General features: G+C 58.0%; 2 protein-coding genes across 13 annotated transcripts; one reads left to right on the plus strand and one right to left on the minus strand.

Moving 5' to 3' along the window:
* Positions 1 to 1,268: 1,268 nt before the first annotated feature.
* On the minus strand, positions 1,269 to 3,830 carry LOC129200118 (uncharacterized). Its single transcript, XM_054811379.1, has 3 exons — positions 3,680 to 3,830; positions 2,825 to 3,216; positions 1,269 to 1,876 (listed from the first exon to the last, which is right to left on the minus strand). Exons 2-3 carry the CDS (start codon positions 3,213 to 3,215, stop codon positions 1,425 to 1,427), a joined length of 843 nt encoding a protein of 280 aa, XP_054667354.1. The 5' UTR covers position 3,216; positions 3,680 to 3,830; the 3' UTR covers positions 1,269 to 1,424.
* A 699-nt stretch (positions 3,831 to 4,529) lies between these two features.
* On the plus strand, positions 4,530 to 17,961 carry LOC129200119 (coiled-coil alpha-helical rod protein 1-like). Of its 12 annotated transcripts, XR_008574809.1 has the most exons (19): positions 4,530 to 5,099; positions 7,683 to 7,767; positions 7,892 to 7,982; positions 8,843 to 8,969; positions 9,084 to 9,240; positions 10,581 to 10,623; positions 10,713 to 10,773; positions 11,212 to 11,548; positions 11,972 to 12,055; positions 12,813 to 12,950; positions 13,387 to 13,497; positions 13,941 to 14,026; positions 14,409 to 14,521; positions 14,616 to 14,751; positions 15,006 to 15,073; positions 15,252 to 15,337; positions 15,523 to 15,565; positions 15,719 to 15,883; positions 16,366 to 17,961. XR_008574809.1 is itself a non-coding variant. In XM_054811383.1 (18 exons), exons 3-17 carry the CDS (start codon positions 8,956 to 8,958, stop codon positions 15,845 to 15,847), a joined length of 1,563 nt encoding a protein of 520 aa, XP_054667358.1. In that variant the 5' UTR covers positions 4,530 to 5,099; positions 7,683 to 7,982; positions 8,843 to 8,955; the 3' UTR covers positions 15,848 to 15,883; positions 15,981 to 17,961. The 12 variants fall into 12 exon arrangements, 5 of the variants coding, with proteins under 5 accessions (XP_054667358.1, XP_054667359.1, XP_054667357.1 ...); XR_008574807.1 differs by having other exon boundaries at positions 7,683 to 7,982; positions 15,981 to 17,961; XR_008574808.1 differs by having other exon boundaries at positions 7,683 to 7,982; positions 16,003 to 17,961.
* Positions 17,962 to 19,847: the final 1,886 nt, after the last annotated feature.

Here is a 19,847-nt window from a genome sequence, read left to right on the forward strand (position 1 = left end):
CGTCCTCCCCTCCGTCACCCCCCTGCCACCCCCTGTCCTCCCCCCCCCCCCCCCATCACTGAGATTTGTCCCACCTCAGGGGGGGTGGTGGCCCTGGTGGCCCCGGGGTCTCCATGGGCGGTGGCGGCGCTGGGGCCGTGTTGGGGACACGCGCGGCTGGGGAGCGGCGGCACGGTCGGGTACGGCCCCGGAGCTGGGCCGGGCTTGGCCCACAGGGGCTGGACGAGGGGCCGCCACCAGCGGGGCCATCGCCAGCGGGGCTGTCACCCGCCCGGTCACCCCGGTACAGCCACCCACCCCCCTCGGTGTCCCCTCGCGTCCCCAGTGAGACCCCACACCTCTCGTGTGTGTCCCCCCCGTGTCCTCCCCTGGCCCCCCCGTGGCCCCGGTGGGACCCCATGGACCACGATGTCCCCAACAGGGCCCCGGCGTGACACCCCACAGCCCTTGGTGTCCCCTGATGTCCCCAACGGGGCCCTGGCATGGCCACCCACGGTCCCTGGTGTCCCCGGTGTCCCCTGTAGGGTCCCACAGCCCCCAGTGTGCCTCGATGTCCCCTGAATGTCCCCAAGAGGGTCCAGTGGCCCGCAGCGTCCCCCAATGTCCCCAGTGCAGCCCTATGGTACCTGATGTCCCCCCTGATGTCCCCAACATGGCCCCAGCACAGCCACCCATGGTCCTCGGTGTCCCCCAAAGTCCCCCCCAGTGTCTCCCGATGTCCCCAGAGCCCCTGATGTCCCCCATTGTCCCCAATGCAGCCCTGTTGCCCTCGATGTCCCCAGTGGGGCTCTAACACGGCCACCCGCAACCTTCAACGCCCCCCCTGTGTCCCCCGATGTCCCCAACATGTCTCCAACACGGCACATCCCCGTTGTGTCCCCAATACTACCCCCGATGGTGGCTTGAGCATGTCCCCAATGTGTCCTCAATGGTGGCCTCGGCGTGTCCCCAGTGCTGGCCCTAGTGATGTCCCCAGTGCTGGGGCAAGGTGCCCCAGAGATGTCCCCAACATGGCAATGATGATGTCCCCAGTGCTGGCCCCAGCATGTCCCCAACGATGATGGCCCCGATCTGTCCCCCTGTGGCTTGGGGACATCCAGCCAGGCACTCTTGGGGACACTGGGGACAGTCCCAAGCCCTTTGATGGGGACGGTTTGGGGACATCCCTCCTCCTGGTGTCCTCTGAGTGGGGCGAGGGCGTCCCCATCTCCTGGCGTCCCCATGTCCCTGACACGTTCCCAACCCCCAGTGACAAATCGTGGCCTCAATGTGTTCCTGAGGTTTATTGGAGGACAGGGCACGGTGTCACCAACTCGTCCCTTGTGTCCTTGGACCACAAAGGGAATGTCCTCAATGTCCCCAGGAGGAGGGACATCCCGGTGTCCTCAGGACGGAGAAGGGACGTCCTGCCGGTGTCCCCGTCCCTACTCATCCCCTGGCAGAGCCTCCAATGCCTGGGCCAACCTCTGTGTCCCCTCCTTGTCCCCCATCACTGTCCCCAAGGCCACCACAGCGTCCCCAAGGGCACGGGCGCTGGCAGAGAAGCCCCGGGCCATCTCCAGGTCCTGGGTGACAGCGTCCACCAGTGACCTCAAGTGACTGGTTACCTCCTCCAACATCCCCAGGGTGACATTGGCAGCGGCGATGGCCTCGCTGGCCTCGGTGGCGGCGGCGGCGGCAGCGGCGGCATCCCGAGCCAGGCGACGGTAGCGGAGGGCTTGGTGACGCTGGTGGCTGGCGGCGGTGGCCAAGTGACGTTTGGATATCCCCGCACCCCACAGGGCCACCTGGCAGAGGAGGGTGATGGTGGCCAGGCAGGGGACGAGGTGGGTCTCCTGTGTCACCCCCAGCACCTCCCGCACCACGTCCAGGGACACTGCGGGGACATCGGGGGGACGGGGACATCACCCAGTGTCCTCGTCCCCTCTTGGGGGACCCAGTCCCATCCCAGTCTCCCCTGTCCCCTCCTGGTGTCCCCTTCCAGTGTCCCCAGTCTTGTCCCAGTGTCCTTGTCCCCCTCCTGCTGTCCCCCATCCCAGTGTCCCTGTCCCCTCCCAGTGTCCCCTGTCCCCTCCTGTTGTCCCCTTCCAGTGTCCCATGTCCCCTCCCAGTGTCCCCCAGTCCATACTGGTTGGGACAAGGGAACCTCTATACTGGTCTACGCTGGTTTGTAGGACATCCCACTGGTCTTTACTGGTCCCTACTGATCTACAGTAGCTGCTACTGGTCCCTACTGGTATATACTGGTCTGAACTGGCCTGTAGAGCTCCTTACTGGCCCATATAGTTCCAGATGGTCTATAGTGGTCAGAGCAGGGGAAAGTTTCTACTGGTGTGTAGGTTTTCTTACTGGTCTCTACTGGTCTGCAGGGTTTCTTACTGATATTACTGATCCAAAGAGATCTGTAGGGCTTCCTACTGGTTCTTACTGGTCTGAACTGGTCCCTACTGGTCTACAGTGGTTCCTAGTGGTTCCTGCTGGGTCATGGTGTTCCACATCGGTTCTGTAAAGGTCCCTACTGGTCTATACTGGTCTCTAGTGGTAAGGGTATGGGAAAGGCTCTACTGGTCTGCAGTGCTCCGTACTGGTCTGTATTGTTCCCTACTGGTCTATGCTGATTCCTAGTGGTCCCAACTGGTCTGAACTGGTTCCTTCTGGTCTATACTGCTCAGGGCAAGAGAAAGTCTCTACTGGTCTGTAGAGCTTCTTACTGGTCTGTACTGGTGAGTAGGGCTCTCTACCAGCATTACTGGCCCAAGTGGGTCTGTAGAGCTCCCGACTGGTCTGAATTGGTCCATACTGGTCTATACTGGTCCATACTCACACAGGGGGGCAAAGAGAAGCATCAGCACCAGGGCGAAGATCTGGACCACCCACAGACGTCTACGGCGCTGGTGATTCCTTCTCAGCTCCTGTTCCAGTTCGCTGGCACCAGCCTTGGCGGCCGCCCCCAGCGCCTGGTAGAGACTTTCGACATTGAGCCCCGGCGGCGTCGGCATCATTGGCGCCGCCTCCGCCAGCGCCGTCTCCAACGCCTTCTCCAGTCCTACCAATGCCTCCTCCACCTCTGCCAACACTGCCTTTGCCTCTGCCAACGCCAACGCCACCGTCTCCGGCGTCGCCAGCGCCTCCGCCAGCACCGACAGTGCCCACAGCGCCCGCCCCGAGGCCACCGTGGACGAGGCCACCGCCGAGGACAGCAACTGAGAGGACATCCTGTGGGGGACCCAGGCATCTGAGTGGGGACCCCCGGGTGCGGGTGGGGACCCAGGGGTCCAGAGGGGCCCCCATCACCACTATAAGGGACCCAGGGGTCCGGGGGGGCCCCTATCACCACTATAAGGGACCCAGCGGTCCAGGGGGGCCCCTGTCACCACTATAAGGGACCTGGGGGTCTGGGTGGGGACCCAGGGGTGCGAGTGGGGCCCCTGTCACCACTATAAAGGACCCAGGGGTGCAGGCAGGGATCCCCGTCACCACCGTAAGGCGTCTGGGCATGTCCGCCATTGCCACCCCGACGGAACTCCTTCACTTCCCTTTCCGCAACCACCGAGGGATCCAGGTGTCCGGAGGCAGCTCCCCCTCACCCACCTCCCCTCTTCCACCTCTGGGGTCCCCCCCACAAGGGACCCAAGCACCCAGGTAGGACCTTCCCACCCACCCGCCCCACAGCACCTACCTCCTTGTGCCCCTTGGCTCCTTGCGTTTCCTCGGCTGGCTCCACTTACGTCACTGTCCCTCCCACAGCTACATGGCACCCAGGCGGCTGGGGTGTTGGGTGGGACCCAGGCGTCCCGGTCCTGACACCCCTTGGACCCACGTTTACCCCCCCACCCAGGCCCCACATTTACATCCTTGGAACCCTGATTTATACCCCAAGACCCCAGATTTACACCCAAAGGCCAGATTTACACCTTCAGGGACCTGATTTACACCTCAAGCCCCAGATTTACCCCTTCGGGGCTCAGATTTGCCCCCTCAGAACCCCATTTACATGCTCAGGACCCAAATTTACCCCTCTAGACCCCAGATTTCTCCCCCCCCAGACCCCAAATTTACCCCCCTCAGGGCCCAGATTTACACCTCCAGGGATCTGATTTAAACCCCAAGGCCCCAGATTTTCCCCCCCAGCCCCTGTTTTACCCCCTCAGGGCACCGTTTTACCCCCTCAGGGACCTGATTTACCCCCTCAGGGACTTGATTTACCCACTAAGGCTCTGATTTACCCCCTCGGGGCCCTGATTTACCCCCTCAGAGTCCTGATTTACAATCCAGGATGCAGATTTACCCACTGAGGCCCTGATCTACACCTCCAGGCTTCTGATTTACCCCCAGGCCCCAGATTTACCTCCTCAGGGCTCATATTTGCCCCTTCAGGTCCCTGATTTACCCATCCCCACCCCACCCCCTCCCCCCAGGGCCCCAGATTTATCCCCTCATGTTGAGAAACTCTTTTACCAAACAATGATTAACTTTGAATTTAACAAGGCCTATGAGTAATTAATGTGTACGGAGAAGATATCCTAACCCTGAGAACAGAAACATCCTGGCAGGATTGCCCAGACAGGGTTGATCAGGAAGAACAGCTTGGCCGGACAACAGAGTTGGGAAACATCGAAGGAGAAAAAAAACTCTCCTCAAAGAATTGTGATCATAAAAGGGAAAAAGGAGTGGGGGGCTAACTCCCCAAACGACCACGCGAGACCCCCGCGCATGCGTAGTGTAGTTTTGCAAGGCCAGCGTTATGTAAATGCAGTAGCTAGGCGGAGAGGCGGAGATTTCCCGGAAAATGTATGAATATTCATGTCTTAAGGTACATAAAAGATGAACTTTTGTTTTAGGGTATGCACGACAGGCGGAGCTATCCCCCGTGCATCCAGCGCCGTAATAAAGAACGCCTGCTTTCTAATACTAGAAATGGAGTATTGGAGAGTTTATTATCCCATATTTGTTGACAGTTTCTGGTGACCCAGGTGGGACACTGCTTCTGAACCTGGATGGATCCGCGGGATCATAGGACCTCCAACCGGCACCGAGGGATTTTCGGGGACAACCTCTGATCCCCGGACTGAAGAGCTCTGAGCAAGACCCCTGGGAAGGTAAAGGCATTCTTTTCTCTAAGGGACATTAAAGTAAGGGACATTAAAGGTTCCTTGCCCGTAAGGTGCGGCGAAAGCTTCGCAGGGTTGGGCTATAAAGGAAGGATTCGATCCTAACGGACAAAAGTCTGTAGGACACCCGGGTTTGGAAGAGGTGGGTTAGAGTCCCACTGGTATGAGGGGTTCGAGTCCCTGACGTCTTGTTATTTTGTGTTAAGTCACTGCTTTTCTGTTTTCATCTTGTTATTTTGTGTTCGCCTTGTTACTTTGGGTTAAGTCCTTGCTTTTGTGGTTTTGTGTTGCTTTTCGTACTGTTTTATAACGGGTAATAAACCCTCGGCAGAAGGGGAGGATTCTGAAAAATCTCCTCTAGGATGTATATTGAAACATTGGAGAAAGGTGGGGGGAGATCCTCTCACTCAGAGGCAGCTTGTCAAATATTGTCAGCACTGGTGGCCGATGTATAAAGTAGAAAGTGGAGAAAAATGACCTAGAGACAGCAGTCTAATGTATAATACTATGCTTCAATTAATGTTATTTTGCAGAAGGGAGGGGAAATGGGATGAAGTTCCCTATGTTGATTTATTCTTTGCTTTACAAGATCATCCTGAACGGAGCAGGGAATGTAAATTAATACCGAGAGATCCTTTGGTTCTGGCCTTGGAAAAAGACAATCAGAAACTCTCTAAGCGTTGTTGTTCAGCGTGTAGTATCAGTAAATGGTGTGTCAGATACGGAGGATGGGATGAGGAGGTGGAAATGTTGGTTGCGCCCCAGGGAAAGGATAGAAGGACTCAAAGGCGAGGAGGAGGCTGTTTCTGATGAAGGGGAATCTTTGGCTGGAAGTGAGGAATTCAGTGCTATTGCAGGGAGAACAAGGGGAGGATTGGGAGGTCAAGTTGTGCAAGCTCCGCTGTGACAGGCAGTAGGGGCAGAGGGACCAGTGACCGTTAAAGTACCTTTCTCAGTGACTGATTTATGCTCGTGGAAAAAGCTGGCGGGTACTTATAGGGAAGATCCTGAAAAGGAGGGAGATGCCTTGCAGTCAGCATTTCTCTTTTGTGGAACAGGCATCTCCAGATATTCGAAGAAAGTTACAAAAGCTAGAGGGAGAGGATTCGAGGAATTTGAGCGAGTTGTTGGAAAGGGCCAGAAAAGTGTATAAAAACTGAGAAGTGGTTAAAGAGAATCGGGAAAGAAAACAGTTGTTGCACTGACGAATCCTGGGAGAGGAGCTCCCAGAGGAAGAGGAGAAAGGGGAAGAGGTAGAGGGGGAATGGGAAGAGGAGTATCTGCTCAGTTGGGTCCAAATCAGTGTGCAATTTGCAGACAGGAGGGGCACTGGAAAAGGCAATGCCCCCCCCAAGGGAGAGGTGGAGAGTCTGGACTAAGGCCAGAACAGGCTCAAATAGCCACCAGGCTTCTTACCCTAGACGGAGATACTGATCAATGATGGGGACCGGGGGAAGTTTTGAAAGAAGCCCTAACAGAATCCCTGGTCACAATAACATTGTGGAATGAGGAAATAGATTTTCTGGTAAATACTGGAGCGGCTTACTCAGTAAAGAGAAACTAAGCCAAGAGAATGTGGTCATTGTTGGTGCTACAGGGAAAAAGGAAAGGAAACCATTCTTTCAACCACTAGATTTTAATATTGGGAAGCAGCGAGTAACCCAGCAGTTTTTATATCTGCCAGAGTGCCCCGTTCCCTTGCTGGGAAGAGACCTCCTCACCAAAGTCAGAACACAAATAACTTTGGAAAGAGGAAGGATCTGTGTAAAATACCTGAATCTAAATCTTTAGATGCTCGAGTTTATACGTTACAGGACCCAGTTCAAACGGAACTGGAAATCCTGCAGGAAACAGAGAATGCAGTAATCCCGCTGGTTTGGGCCAGTGGAATTCCAGGAAGGTTGCGAGCCATGGAACCGGTAAAGATTTGGTTAAAGCTGGGAGCTAAACCGGTAAGGCAGAAACAATACCCTTTGCGGTTAGATGCTAGAGTAGGATTAGAGATGTTGATAAATAATTTTAAATCATTCGGGCTATTGGTTGAGTGCCAGTCAGTGTTTAACACTCCGATCCTGCCGGTAAAGAAACCTCATTCAAATGAGTACTGTTTGGTACAAGACCTGAGAGGTGTCAATCAAATTGTAGACAATTAAAGAAAGGGACACATGGTTTACAGTTCTGGACTTAAAGGATGCTTTCTTTCACATACCCTTGGACAAGGGGAGTCAGGAACTGTTTGCCTTCGAATGTGACAGCCCCACGACAGGGCAAAAAATTCAATTGACTTGGACAGTTCTTCCCCAGGGGTTTAAAAATAGCCCCACTCTGTTTGGGAATCAATTAGCCAAAGAGTTAGAAGAATGGAAGCAACATAACGAAGACTCTACTTTACTGCAATATGTGGATGATGTGTTAATTGCGGCCGAGTCACCTGATAAGTGTAAGTGTACGGAAATCACTATAAGCCTTTAAATTTCTTGGGACAAGCGGGATAGCGAGTGTCTAAAAAGAAGGCTCAACTAGTAAAACAACAAGTATCACCAAACCTTTTGAACCGTTCATTCACGAAAGGTTTCACCTGGCTCCGGGAGTCCTCGACCAACATTTGGGATCCTGGAAGAGACCGGCGGGATACTTTTCCAAACAGCTGGATGACGTGAGTAAAGGCTGGCCGTCCTGCCTCCGGGCTGTAGCGGCGACGGTATTGGTGATTCAAGAGGCCCGGAAGTTCGCTATGGGGTAACGGATGACCATGTCCATGCCCTGTATGCTGACAGCAGTACTGGAGCAAAAGGAAATCACTGGTTATCACCGAGCAGAAGGATGAAATATCAAGCCATCTTATTGGAGATGGATGATGGGAACCTAAAGGTAACATCTATGCTTAATCTTGCATTATTTCTATCCACCTTTTTGGAAGATAGTGGGGAAATAGAACGTGACTGTTTGCAAACAATCGAACAGGTCTACTCTAGCCGAGAGGACCTGAAGGATACCCCACTTGAACGCCCTGACTGGGGATTATATACAGATGGAAGCAGTTACATGGAAAAAGGAAAATGGTTGGCAGGTTATGCAGTGGGGGGTTTTTTCAGGAAAAGGTGATTGAAGCAAAGGCTCTTCCACCTAACACCTCAGCACAGAAAGTGGAATTAGTGGCACTAGAAAGGGCATTAACACTCTCTCAAGGAAAGGGAGTAAATATTTGGACAAACCCCAAGTATGCCTTTGCAGTGGTGCACGCTCATGGAGCTCTCTGGAAAGAGAGAGGTTTATTGTCAGCTCAAGGGTCCCCATTAAATACGGAGAAACTATTGCAAAGCTCTTGGAGAGTGTCCAGTTACCGGCAGAGTTCGCAGTGATGCACTGTAAGGCTCATCAATTCGGAAATACCAAAATCAATGTGGGAAACAGGTTGGCGGATCAGGCAGGAGATTACTGGCAAATAGATTTTTTCTGAATTGCCCCGTCAAAGTGGTTACTGATATTTATCAGCGCTAGTGGACACCTTTTCTGGATGGCCAGAGGCTTTTCCCCGTTGTACTAACAAGGCTAGAGAAGTAGTAACGGTATTAATGAAAGAAATAATTCCCAGATTTGGAGTACCAATAGGAATGTCCTCGGATAGGGGTCCCCACTTTGTGGATACGTGGTTCTGGAACGTGGAACCCCTTCAGCAAAGATGGAAAGGACCTTATCAAGTGACATTAACTACTTTTACTGCTGTTAAGGTTGCAGGGAATCCATTATACTCGAGTAAAACCAGCATCAGACCCAAAAGAACCTCAGTGGAAGGTCACCTCGTCAGATCAAGATCCTCTCCGAATAAAATTCAAAAATCAACATGAAAATCAGCCAGTAAGCTGTGTTTTGGTTGGAACAGCCACGACGTTAACTAACTGTTCAGCTAAACAGGGGACGGATCACGACGACAAAAATATGATTGACTGAAGACCTTAACATGAATTATAGGACATACATAGATGACGAGTTTGAGACCCAACGGAAAGGAATCAATTCGATCGAGAGGGCAGCGGACGAGTGGGAAAAACGAAAGGAGTCTTCCCACTCGTGGTGGAATTGGTTAATCTCACGGCTCCCAAACCTAACGTGGCTGAAGAAATTATTTGTATGTATATTGTGTTGTAGCATGATTTAATATTTACCCTTAATTGCATCCTGCTGTACCCAATTGTGCATACCTGAGAGTCGAAAATTATATTATCAAAATTATGCAATCTAGGTGAGACTCCCAAAGAGATCTTACTCTGGAAGTCTCAAAGGGGGGGGTGGAAGGGGAACGTTGAGAAATTCTTTTGCCAAACAACGATTAGTTTTGAATTTAACAAGGCCTACGAGCGGTTAACGCACACGGGGAAGACATCCTAACCTTGACAACACAAACATGAGTATTGGAGAGTTCATTATCTCATATTTAGTGACACTCGGGGCCCTGATTTACACCTCCAGGGCCCTGATTTACGCCCCAAGGCCCCACAGTTACCCCTCAGGGGTCGCATTTACACCCCAGGCCTCACATTTGCCCCCTCAGGCCCCAGAGTTACCCTCAGAGGCCTTAGTTACCCCAGGCCCCGCCCCTCGAGCCCTGATTGGTGGGACCCGCCTCCCGCGGGGAGAGGGGGCGGGACGAGCTGCAGCGCTCTCCTCAGCGGCTCCACGACTAGATGCGGTCTCCCATTGGCCAGAGGAGAGGAGGGACTTGTGAGCGTTACCGCTTTTTATTGGCTTTCCCGCACGGAAGTGAGCGCTGATTGGGTGCGCCGCGCAGAGCGGGAGAGCAGCGGTGTGTTGGCGGCGCGCAGGCCGCGGGTGTGAGGGGGGGCCAGGGGGGTACTGGGAGGTACTGGGAGTACTGGGAGCGCCAGCGTGGGGGTAGTGGGGCTGGGGGAGGAACTGGGGGTTACTGGGAGCCCCTGGGGCCGTGGGGAGGGGGAAATGGGGAGTCCCTGGGGGCGCGTGGGGGGAACCGGGAGTCACTGGGAATATGAGGGGGTGGTTACTGGGAGACACTGGGGGTACTGGGACCCCACCCCCCCGGGACCTTGAGGGGGCAATGGGAGCCACTGGGAGGTACTGGGAGCGTGTAGAGGGGAACTGGGAATACGAGGGGGCGGTTGCTGGGAGTCACTGGGACTGTGAGGGGTAAACTGGGAGTCACTGGGGTCTACTGGGGGCGTGAACTGGGAATCGCTGGGAGCTGTGGTGGGAGGTACTGGGAGTCACTGGGGCTGGTGAAGGAGTAAACTGGGAGTGTGGGGGAGTGGGACTGGGAGTCACTGGGGCCATAGCAGGAGGAACTGGGGGTTACTGGGAGTCACTGAGGCTTAGAGGGGGGGTACTGGGAGTGTGCATAGGGGAAGCTGGCCCTTACTGGAGGTTACTGGGAGGCACTGGGACTGGGGATTGGGGGGGTACTGGGACTTACTGGGGGTCGTGTCCCCTCCCAAGGTGCCACCAATGGCCGAGAGTCACCCAGAGGCACCGGGCACTGGTGAGCCCAGGACCCCTGGGTGCCCCCCCCCCCATGGGTGCCCCCCCATGGGTGCTCCCCTGACACCTGGGTGCCTCCTGCCCCCCCAGGTCTGCGGGGCCTTGTCCCCCCATCGCACTTCGTGCTCCGTCCCCCCGGCCCCAGCACCAGGTAAGGGCCCCCAGTGCTCCCAGTAACCTCCCAGTTACCCCCTGCAGTGCTCCTTGTAATCCTCCCAGAGCCCACCCAGTGCTCCCAGTAGCCCTCCCAGTAACCCCTCAGTGCACCCAGTTGCTCCCCAGATACTCCCTAGTTACTCCTTCCGTGCTCTTATGTTCCCAGAAGCTGCCCAATAACCCCCAGTGCTCCCAGTAACCTCCTCATTGCTCCAGTGATCCCAGTAACCCCCCAGTGTTCCTAGTAACCCCCCCCAGTAACCCCCAATAATCCCCCAGTTTCCCTCTCCAGTGTTCCCAGTCATCCCCAAAAACCCTCCCAGGGCACCCAGTAATCCCTAATGCTCTCTGTAATCCCCCAGTGTTCCCAGTAATCGCCCAGTAACCCTCCCAGTAACCCCTAGAGCCTGGACACTTAGGTCCCCATTGACAGGACCCTGGAGGCGGAGCTTGAGGCTGAGAAGAGGCGGGGCCAGGCCTTGGAGGCGGAGCTTGAGGCTGAGAGGAGGCGGGGCCAGGCCTTGGAGGTGGAGCTTGAGGCTGAGAGGAGGCGGGGCCAGGCCTTGGAGGCGGAGCTTGAGGCTGAGAGGAGGCGGGGCCAGGCCTTGGAGGCGGAGCTTGAGGCTGAGAGGAGGCGGGGCCAGGCCTTGGAGGCAGAGCTTGAGGCTGAGAAGAGGCGGGGCCAGGCCTTGGAGGCGGAGCTTGAGGCTGAGAGGAGGCGGGGCCAAGCCCAGGGGGCGGAGCCTGATGGGGAGCAGCCCCTGGAGGAGGTGAGGCTGGGTCTGGGGGGGCCGTGTCCCCTCCCCTTGGGGACGTGGTGGCCCTGTCCCCACAGTGTCCCCAGGACGTCCCCGTGTCCCCTGTCCTGATGTCCCCAGGATGTCCCCCTGTCCCCGGGGTGTCTCTGTGGTGGGGTGACATGGTGGTTGTGTCCCCTGTCCCCACAGTGTCCCCAGGATGTCCCCGTGTCCCCTGTCCTTCTGGTGTTCCTGGGGTGTTCCCATGTCTGCTGTCCCCACGGTATCCCGATGTCCGGCATCCCCAGGATGTTCCCATGCCCCTTTGGTGTCCCCGTGGTGTCCCCCCACCCCCAGGTTGTTACCCTTGTCCCCAGGATGTCCCCATACCCCCTGTGCCCCACAGTGTCCCTGGGGTGTCCCCCTGTCCCCATACTGTCCCTGTTCCCCCTGCAGTGCCAGGCTCAGGTGCTGCTCCAGGCCCGGCTCAGCGCTCTTGGCCACATCCTGACCCTGCAGGAGCATGAGCTGAGCCGTGAGGTGGGGCTGGGGGGGGGCACAGGGTGCCTCTGGGGGGGCTTTTAGGGGGCAGAGGAGGGCATAGGGTACCCCTAGGGGGCCTTTTGGGGTGCTGGGGGGGCACTGGGATGCTGGGAGGGTCTTGGGGTGCTCCAGCTGGGGGTTAGGGGGGTGCTGGGGTGAGCCTGGGGTGCTTTGGAGGGGTTTGGGGCTCCCATAGGGTGCCACTGTGGGGGCTCTTGGGGTGCTGGGAGAGCCCTAGGGTGTTGTGAGGTGCCCCTGGGGTGCCACAGCAGGTCCCGGGGGGGGCAACGGGAAGAGATGGGGGGAGTCCTAGGATGCTCTGGGGGGGTCCAGGGGTTCTCTGCAGTGCTGAGATGGGCAGGGGTGCTTGGGAGTTGGTCTAGTGGGCCCTGGGGTGCCATAGGTTGCCCCCAGGGGGGGCTTTTGAGTTGCTGGTGGGGGCCTGGGGTGCCACAGGGGGTTCTGGAGGCACAATGGGGTGACACAAGGTGCTGAGAGGGCTGGGGTGCTCTGAGGGGGTGTTGGGACACACCTGGGGTGCCATAAGGTGCCACTGGGGGGACTTTTGGGGTGCTGGGGGGGTACTGATGTGCACCGAGGAGGTTCTGGGGTGCTGAGGGGGTCTTGGGTGCCCTTGGGATGGACATGGGTGGATGTGGAGGGGGACACTAGGGTGGCTTTGGGCTGTCTCTGGGTGCTTTGTGGGGGATCAGAAGGTCTGAGGGACACCCACGCCTCCCCTCTCACCCCCCAGCTTCCTCCCACTGGAGTGCCCATGGCGGTGACCCCCCCCCGGCTGCAGGCACTCCTGGGGCGCTGGCGGCAGAAGGTCTTCGCCCTCCTGGTGCAGCTGCGGGTGCAGGAGGAAGCGCAGCGGGTGCTGCGGGCACAGGTGGGTGCCTGGACACCTGGGTCCCATCTGATGGGGTGATTCCCAAGTCCCATCTAGGGGGGGTTGGGGGCATCCGGACTCCTGGGTTCCTCCTGAGGGGGCACCTGGGTCCCTCCCAGAGGTGGGTGGGTGCCTGGGTCCCCTCTGGGTAGGTTGGGGGGCACCCAGAGTCCTAGGTCCCTCCCGAGGGATGCCTGGGTCCCATCTGGGGAGCTTGGGGGGCACTCAGATGCCTGGGTCCCATCAGGGGGTGGGGTTAGGGGGTGCCTGGACACCTGGGTCCCTCCCAAGGGGGGGTTCCCAAATCCCTTCCGGGGGGGTTGGGTGGCTTCCTGGATGCCTGGGTCCCTTCCAGGGGTGACCTGTTTCCCTCTGGGGGGGGCTCCCGGATGCCTGGGTCCCTCCTGGGACCCTCCCAGACACCTGGGTTCCTCAGGTGGGGGCACTGGGGGCGGCAGTGGCAGCGGGGACACGCCGGGTGACGCGGCTGGAGCTGAGCCTGCGCGAGAGAGCGGCCACCGCCGAGCTGCAGCGTCGGGACACCAAGGTCGGCAGGGACACTTGAGGTGTATGGGGACCTCCTGGGGACACGCGTGGGACACACGGGGATGTTCTGGGGAAATGGGGACGCGCACTGAGGATACAGAGCCACGCTGGGGACGTGTGGGGACGTGCTGGGGACACACAGGGCCATACTGGGGACATGGGGACACAGAGAGACATGTACCGGCCATGCTGGCAATGTGTTGGGGACACACTGGGGACACGGGGATGGGTCAGGGATGGTTTGGGGACGTGGTGACACATTGGGGACATCATGGGGGGGCCACTTGGGGAGGGGTTGGGGACATGATGGGGACACACTGGGGACATTGATGACCAGCGGGCCATGTCCCAGTACCTGGGTGGGGAGAGGACCCAGAGTGGGGCCGTGGTGGGGACACGGGAGGACTTGGGGACAGGTCGGGGACGTGGTGGCACTTGTCCCAGCGCCTGGCGCAGGAGGTGACACGGCAGCGGGGACGGGCAGAGGCGGCTGAGGAGGCACTGGGGGGATTGGCCCGGGCGGCCGCAAGGTACTGGGAGGGGACACTGGGACGGTCTGGAGGGACAGGGGACACTGGAGAGGCTGGGGGACACTGGAGGGGCACTAAGAAAGACTAAGGGGGAGGGGGAAGAAACTGGAGGGGGGACTGGGAGGATACTGGGGGGGTACTGGAAGAAGCTGGAGGGCACTGGGATGGGGCCAAGGGGTTACTGGGAGGCACTGGGGACACTGGGAGGGGACTGGGAAGGAACTGAGAGGCCTCTGGGGGATACTGGGAGGGGACCGGGATGGAGATGCCGAGAGGTCACCAGTGTCCTCGTCCCCACATGTCACCGCTCTCCTGTCCCCGCTGCCCCCGTCCTGTGTCCCACCCTGTCCTCGTGTCCTCCCGCCGTCCCTGTGTCCCCCAGGCTGGCCGGGGTGGTGACAACACGCGAGGCCGAGGTGACAGCAGCCACCAGGACCATGGTCACCCTCAGCGCCCGTCTGCGCCGGGCAGGACGGCAGCTCCGCGTCCTCCAGGGTATGGGGACATGGGGGGAACAAGGATGGGACAGGACAGGCACGAGGATGGGAACATGGTGGTCCCTGATGCCACTGTCACCCCTCCTCTGCAGCGGGTGGCCCTGGACTCACCCTGTCCCCAGGGCTGGTGACCCTGGTGTCACCCTGTTCCCTGTCCCCAGGGCTGGTAGCCCCCCCGGCGGTGGCCTCGGACTGTCCACGGTGGCAGCAGGACCTGGCGGGGGATGAGTGAGTGATGAGGAAGGGGCCCGGATCCACTTTGGGGGTGTTGGGGGACACCAGGAGACCCTGAAGGTGGGAGGGGACCCCATGGGCGACATTGGGACCCTAAGAGTGGCATGGGGACCCTGCCGGGGAGACATTGGAACCCTGGGGGTGGCAGGAGACCCTGTCCCCACTCTTGGGGACCCCGGGAGTGTCCCTACCCCACTGACCCTGACCCACGTGTGGGGCTGGGGGTGACACGGTGATGCTGTCCCCAGCTCGGTGGCCAAGGTGACAGGCAGCACCCATCTGCTCACAGGGACGGTGGCCAGGGTCCGGCACAGCGGTGAGTGGGGACTCATTGGGGACACTCTTGGGAGGGGGTCACTGGGCAGGGGACATCGCCGGTGGGACATGAGGGGACACCAGGCAGGTGCCAGGGGACACGCTGGGGACCAGTGCCACCCTGTGCCCCTGTGGGTAAGTGGTGGCTGCCGTGTCCCCAATGCGGCCTGTCCCCACAGCGGTGGCCCCGGGGGTGGCTGAGGAGGTGACACACGGCCAGGTGATAAAGGACAAGGTGGTGCGGGACAAGATGGCACGGGACGAGGTGAGGTGGCTTGGGGACACGGGTGGGAATGTGGAAGACACAGAGAGGGGACGCGAGGGAGCTGGAGACGTGGGGAGGGGTCAGGGGACATGGAGTGGGGTGACAAGGGAGGGACACCAGTCTGGGAGGGCACTAGGGGACAGGGGTGGCTGCTGGCCCTGTGTTACCCCTCATGTCACCCCCAGGCCACCCCCCGTGGAGACAGGACGGGTCCCCCCCTGGGCAGAGGTAGGTCCGGTCCGTGTGGCACCTGCAGGTATCCCCATGTCCCAACCCTCTGTCCTGTGACACCCCTGGGTGCCCCCAATGTCCCTTCCCCATGTCTCTGATGTCCCCAAATGTCCCCCCGACCCTCCAATGTCTCCTCAATGTCCCCCCCAGTTTCCCCTCCGAGCCCCCAATGTCCCCCCCCGTGTCCCTCCAGCAGCTCTGGGCTCCCTCGTGACGCAACTGCAGGCGCTGGGCGCCGCCATCCTCGGGGACGATGGTGACATCGGTGACCCCCCTTGACCCCCCCCCAACCCTGCTGCGGACCCAGGCATTGGGGTGAGTCCCTCCCATCACCCCACCCAGTGCGGAGAGGACCAGTTTGGCCCAGTCTGGCACTGGTGTGACCCACGTGTCACCAAATGTCACTTCCCAGATGTCACTCAGCTCCCGCGCAGGTTTGTGGCTAACGCAGTTTGTGCCGTGGGACGCGGGGGGACACGGGCTCTGCGCCGGAGGAAGGATGAACGCTTGCATCATCACCTGGGCGGCTCCTTTTGCTCACAGATGCACAAATTAACAAATTAGCGACTTTTAAGTGATACAACTTGATGATTTGAGCGGTGAATAAGCAGATTTGGGTCATAAACTGCTCCGTGCAAAGGGGATCGAGCCCTTGTTAGTTCATTATATTTCTTAACGAGCACATAAAATTGAATTTTGAGAGATGCAAATGGACCGTGATGTTTTATCGGTGGCAGAAGCGGGATCTCTTCCCCGTGTTCCTAAAAAGGACTCGCTTCCGTTCTCTTCTCTTCTAGTTCCTGCGCGGGTAGCGGAAAGAAGGCAGCAGAAGCAGACGTGAGCTAAAATCCCTTTTATTGTCAGAAATAAGGTGCCTCTCGGCCGGGAGCCCGCGAAGGATCCTGTGTTACACTCTTGATTCCTTTTATACAATTTTAAGACCACTCACGTGCTCATTTTTTCACGCCATCGCTTGTTACTGTTCACTTCGGAGTATTTGTTCACGCAAACGCTCTGCGCAAGCGAGCTTAATGCATATTTCTTAGCTGAATTTGCACTATTTTTGTGGCAACTTTGCTGCTTTCAGCCCGTTTTGGTCTGGTCTCTTCCAACAAGATCCTCTTGTAGAGGCGAGGTTGGTCAAGCTCATCCTTGGAGCTTCATGAAAGACAGGTCCTGCTTGACCAACCTGATCTTCTACGACAAGGTGGATGAGGGAAAGGCTATGGATGTTCTCCCTGGACTTCAGTAAAGCCTTTGGTGCCGTTTCCCACAGCGTTCTACTGGAGAAACTGGCTGCTCGTGGCTTGGGTGGGTAAAAAAAACTGGTTGAATGGCTGGGCGCAAAGAGTTGTGGTGATTGGAGTTACACCCAGTTGGCGGTCGGTCACAAGCGGTGTTCTCCGTGGCTCAGTCCTGGGGCCGGTTCTCTTTAATATCTTAATGATCTGGATGAGGCGATCGAGTGCACCCTCAGTAAGTTTGACGACAACACCAAGTTGAGTGGAAGTGTTGATCTGCTGGAGGGTAGGAAGGCTCTACAGAGGGATCTGGACCGATGGGCCGAGGCCAACTGGATGAGGTTCAACAAGGCTCAGTGCCGGGTCCTGTCCTTGGGCCACACCAACCCCAGGCAACGCTACAGGCGTGGGGAAGAGCGGCTGGAGAGCTGCCCGGTGGAAAAGGACCTGGAGGTGTTTGTCAACAGCCGGCTGAACGTGAGCCAGCAGCGTGCCAAGGTGGCCAACGTTGAGGTGCTGGAGCGTGTCCCAAGACCGGCAACCGAGTGGTGAAGGGTTCAGAGCACGAGTCTGATGAGGAGCAGCTGAGGGAACTGGGGTGGTTGAGTCTGGAGAAGAGGAGGCTGAGGGGAGACCTGATCGCTCTACAACTCCCTGAAAGGAGGGTGTAGCCAGGTGGGGGGTCGGTCTCTTCTCCCAAGGAACAAGCGATAGGAAGAGAAGAAAAGTCCTCCAGTTGTGCCGGGGGAGGTTTAGATTGGATATTAGGAAAAAATTCTTCACTGAAAGGGTTGTCAGTCCCTGGGCCAGGCTGCCCAGGGCAGCGGTGGAGTCCCCATCCCTGGAGGGATTTAAAAGACGTGGAGATGTGGTGCTTGGGGACGTGGGTGAGTGGTTGGGCTTGGGAGTGTTGGGTTAACGGTTGGACTTGGTGATCTGAAAGGCCTTTTCCAACCTAAATGATTCTATGAATTCCCCCCTTTTTGTGCAAACTTTAAATTGGAGCAGAATAGTATTTATATCCATCAATTTGAGCAAGACAGGCTGAGTATATTTGAGTGAACCAGCAGAATGCGATCCCTAAACCAAATAAAAATCTTAATATCAAACCGACAAATTGTTTTGATGTTGGGGTAATACAAGGAAATAGGTTTGAAAAACCACTTCTGCCATTCTCTTCCTTTTGGATTGTGTCTAATGTTTTGTACTTGTCTTATGTTTTGGCCGGACGTTTTCAATTTGGAGGCTGGATGCTGTTTGAGGGTGAGAGTGACGGTAAGGCGATGCCCGGACCCTTTCGGGGTGTCGGTGACCCCGCAGCCCCAATGTGAGTGGGGCTGCACGAGGGCCGCTGAGGGAGGTTTGAGGCCAGGCATGCGTTTTGGGGGTGACCCCTGTCCCCGGGAGACTCTGGGTCTGTCTGGACTGCACGCAGGGGCTGGTGACTTTCATCGATGCCGACAGCGGGGTCGAGATCTTCACTTTCCCACCAGCCTCGTTCAATGGAGAGATCATCCGACCCTGGTTTTGGGTGGGGACATGGAATACTGAACTGTGCCTGAGGGACAGCACCTCCTAGACCCTCTGCCCCCCTTCCATCCCCACCGCAGCCCCGGACAGCCCCTGCCCTGCTGCAGACACTGCCCGCTCTCCTCTCCTCCATCCCGCAGCAGCACATGTCCCTCTCTGCCCTGCCCAAGCCCACCCTGCCCAGGCACAGCACCATGGCCTTCAATAAAGCTTTGTGGGTGACCATGGAGTGTGGCCGTGCTGGTTCCTGGGGGCTTTTTGTCCTGATTCCTGCCTGCCCGCGAAGGGCATTTGCAGCCAGCGCACTTGGAGCAGTGGTTGGAGCAGGAGCCTGGGGGCAGCTCCCTGCAGGATGAGCACGGGGAGTGGGGGGCGGAGGCGGGGGGCACTCACAACTCAGGCACCCCCTTCTCTTCCTTCTGGGCACCCCCAAACTTTGCCAGCACCCCCTGTCCCCAGGATGCCCCTGCTCTCTCACCATCCTTCTACACCACACAGTCCTGTTGGGACCAAGACTGATTGGTCTTTCCCTAATCCCCTTCCTTGCTGGGCACTCAGGACAGGCGGCTGCGGCTCGTTGCTGCTTTTGGGGATGGGGCTGAGTGTGGGAAAGCATCTTGGTAACCGAGGGGCTTTAGGTGCAGCAGCAGAGGAACCTTCTGAGTGGAGAAAGAATTTCCCCACCTGGGGCTCTTTTAGGGTGATATTTAGCAAGATTGATTGCTGTGGCTGCTGCTGCTGCTCTGGGGTTTGGTGCTGCAGCGGAGCCGGGGGCGGTGGGGTGGGATGGGATGGATGGGATGGGGTGGGGTGGGGTGGGATTGTGCTGGGAGTGGGGGCTGGGGGTCGCCAAGCCTGGTAGGGCACAAGAAGGGGCGGGGGACGCTCAGGAAGGGGCCGGGGCTGCGGGAACCGAGAACAAAGCAGAGCCCGGGCAGCCCAGCTGCTCGGAGCCGGTACCGATGCTCGGAGCCTCTCCCGGTGATGCCACCGCCGCCGTGCAGGTAACGGGGGGAGGATGGCTGGGGCTGGGGACGGGACCCCCCGCTGTACCAACACAGGGGGGTTGGGTTGCGAGCCCTCTTTCTGCCCCCCCCCCCCCCCCCTTTTCTGCTGCTCCCTGACCTCCCCCGGGGCTGGGGCTGGGCTCCCCAACAGCCCGGGGGTAGATGGGGCTCACCCTGCTCCCCCTTCCCAGCTCTGGGAATGGCCCCCGGGCACCCCGTACCCTGCTCTCGGTACAGCCCCTGGGACCTCCCTGCACCCCTTCAACGAAGCTCCAAGTTTTGCACCATCACCCCCAACAAACAGCCTTCTTGTGCCTTTCTTTTTCTCCTTTGTTCTTTCTGAGGACTGAGGGGCTCCTGCCTTTCACTCCAGAACAGACCAATGTCCTGAAACACCAAAGAACCCCAAGAGATGGACCCAGTGCAACTGGCTCAGGTGGACAATTCACTGGGGTCTGGTTGGGGGTTTGCTCCTTGCTTCAGCAACAGTGGTCATGCACA

This window comes from Grus americana (genome assembly GCF_028858705.1).
Source record: "Grus americana isolate bGruAme1 chromosome 32 unlocalized genomic scaffold, bGruAme1.mat SUPER_32_unloc_3, whole genome shotgun sequence".
NCBI classification, from domain to species: Eukaryota; Metazoa; Chordata; class Aves; order Gruiformes; family Gruidae; genus Grus; species Grus americana.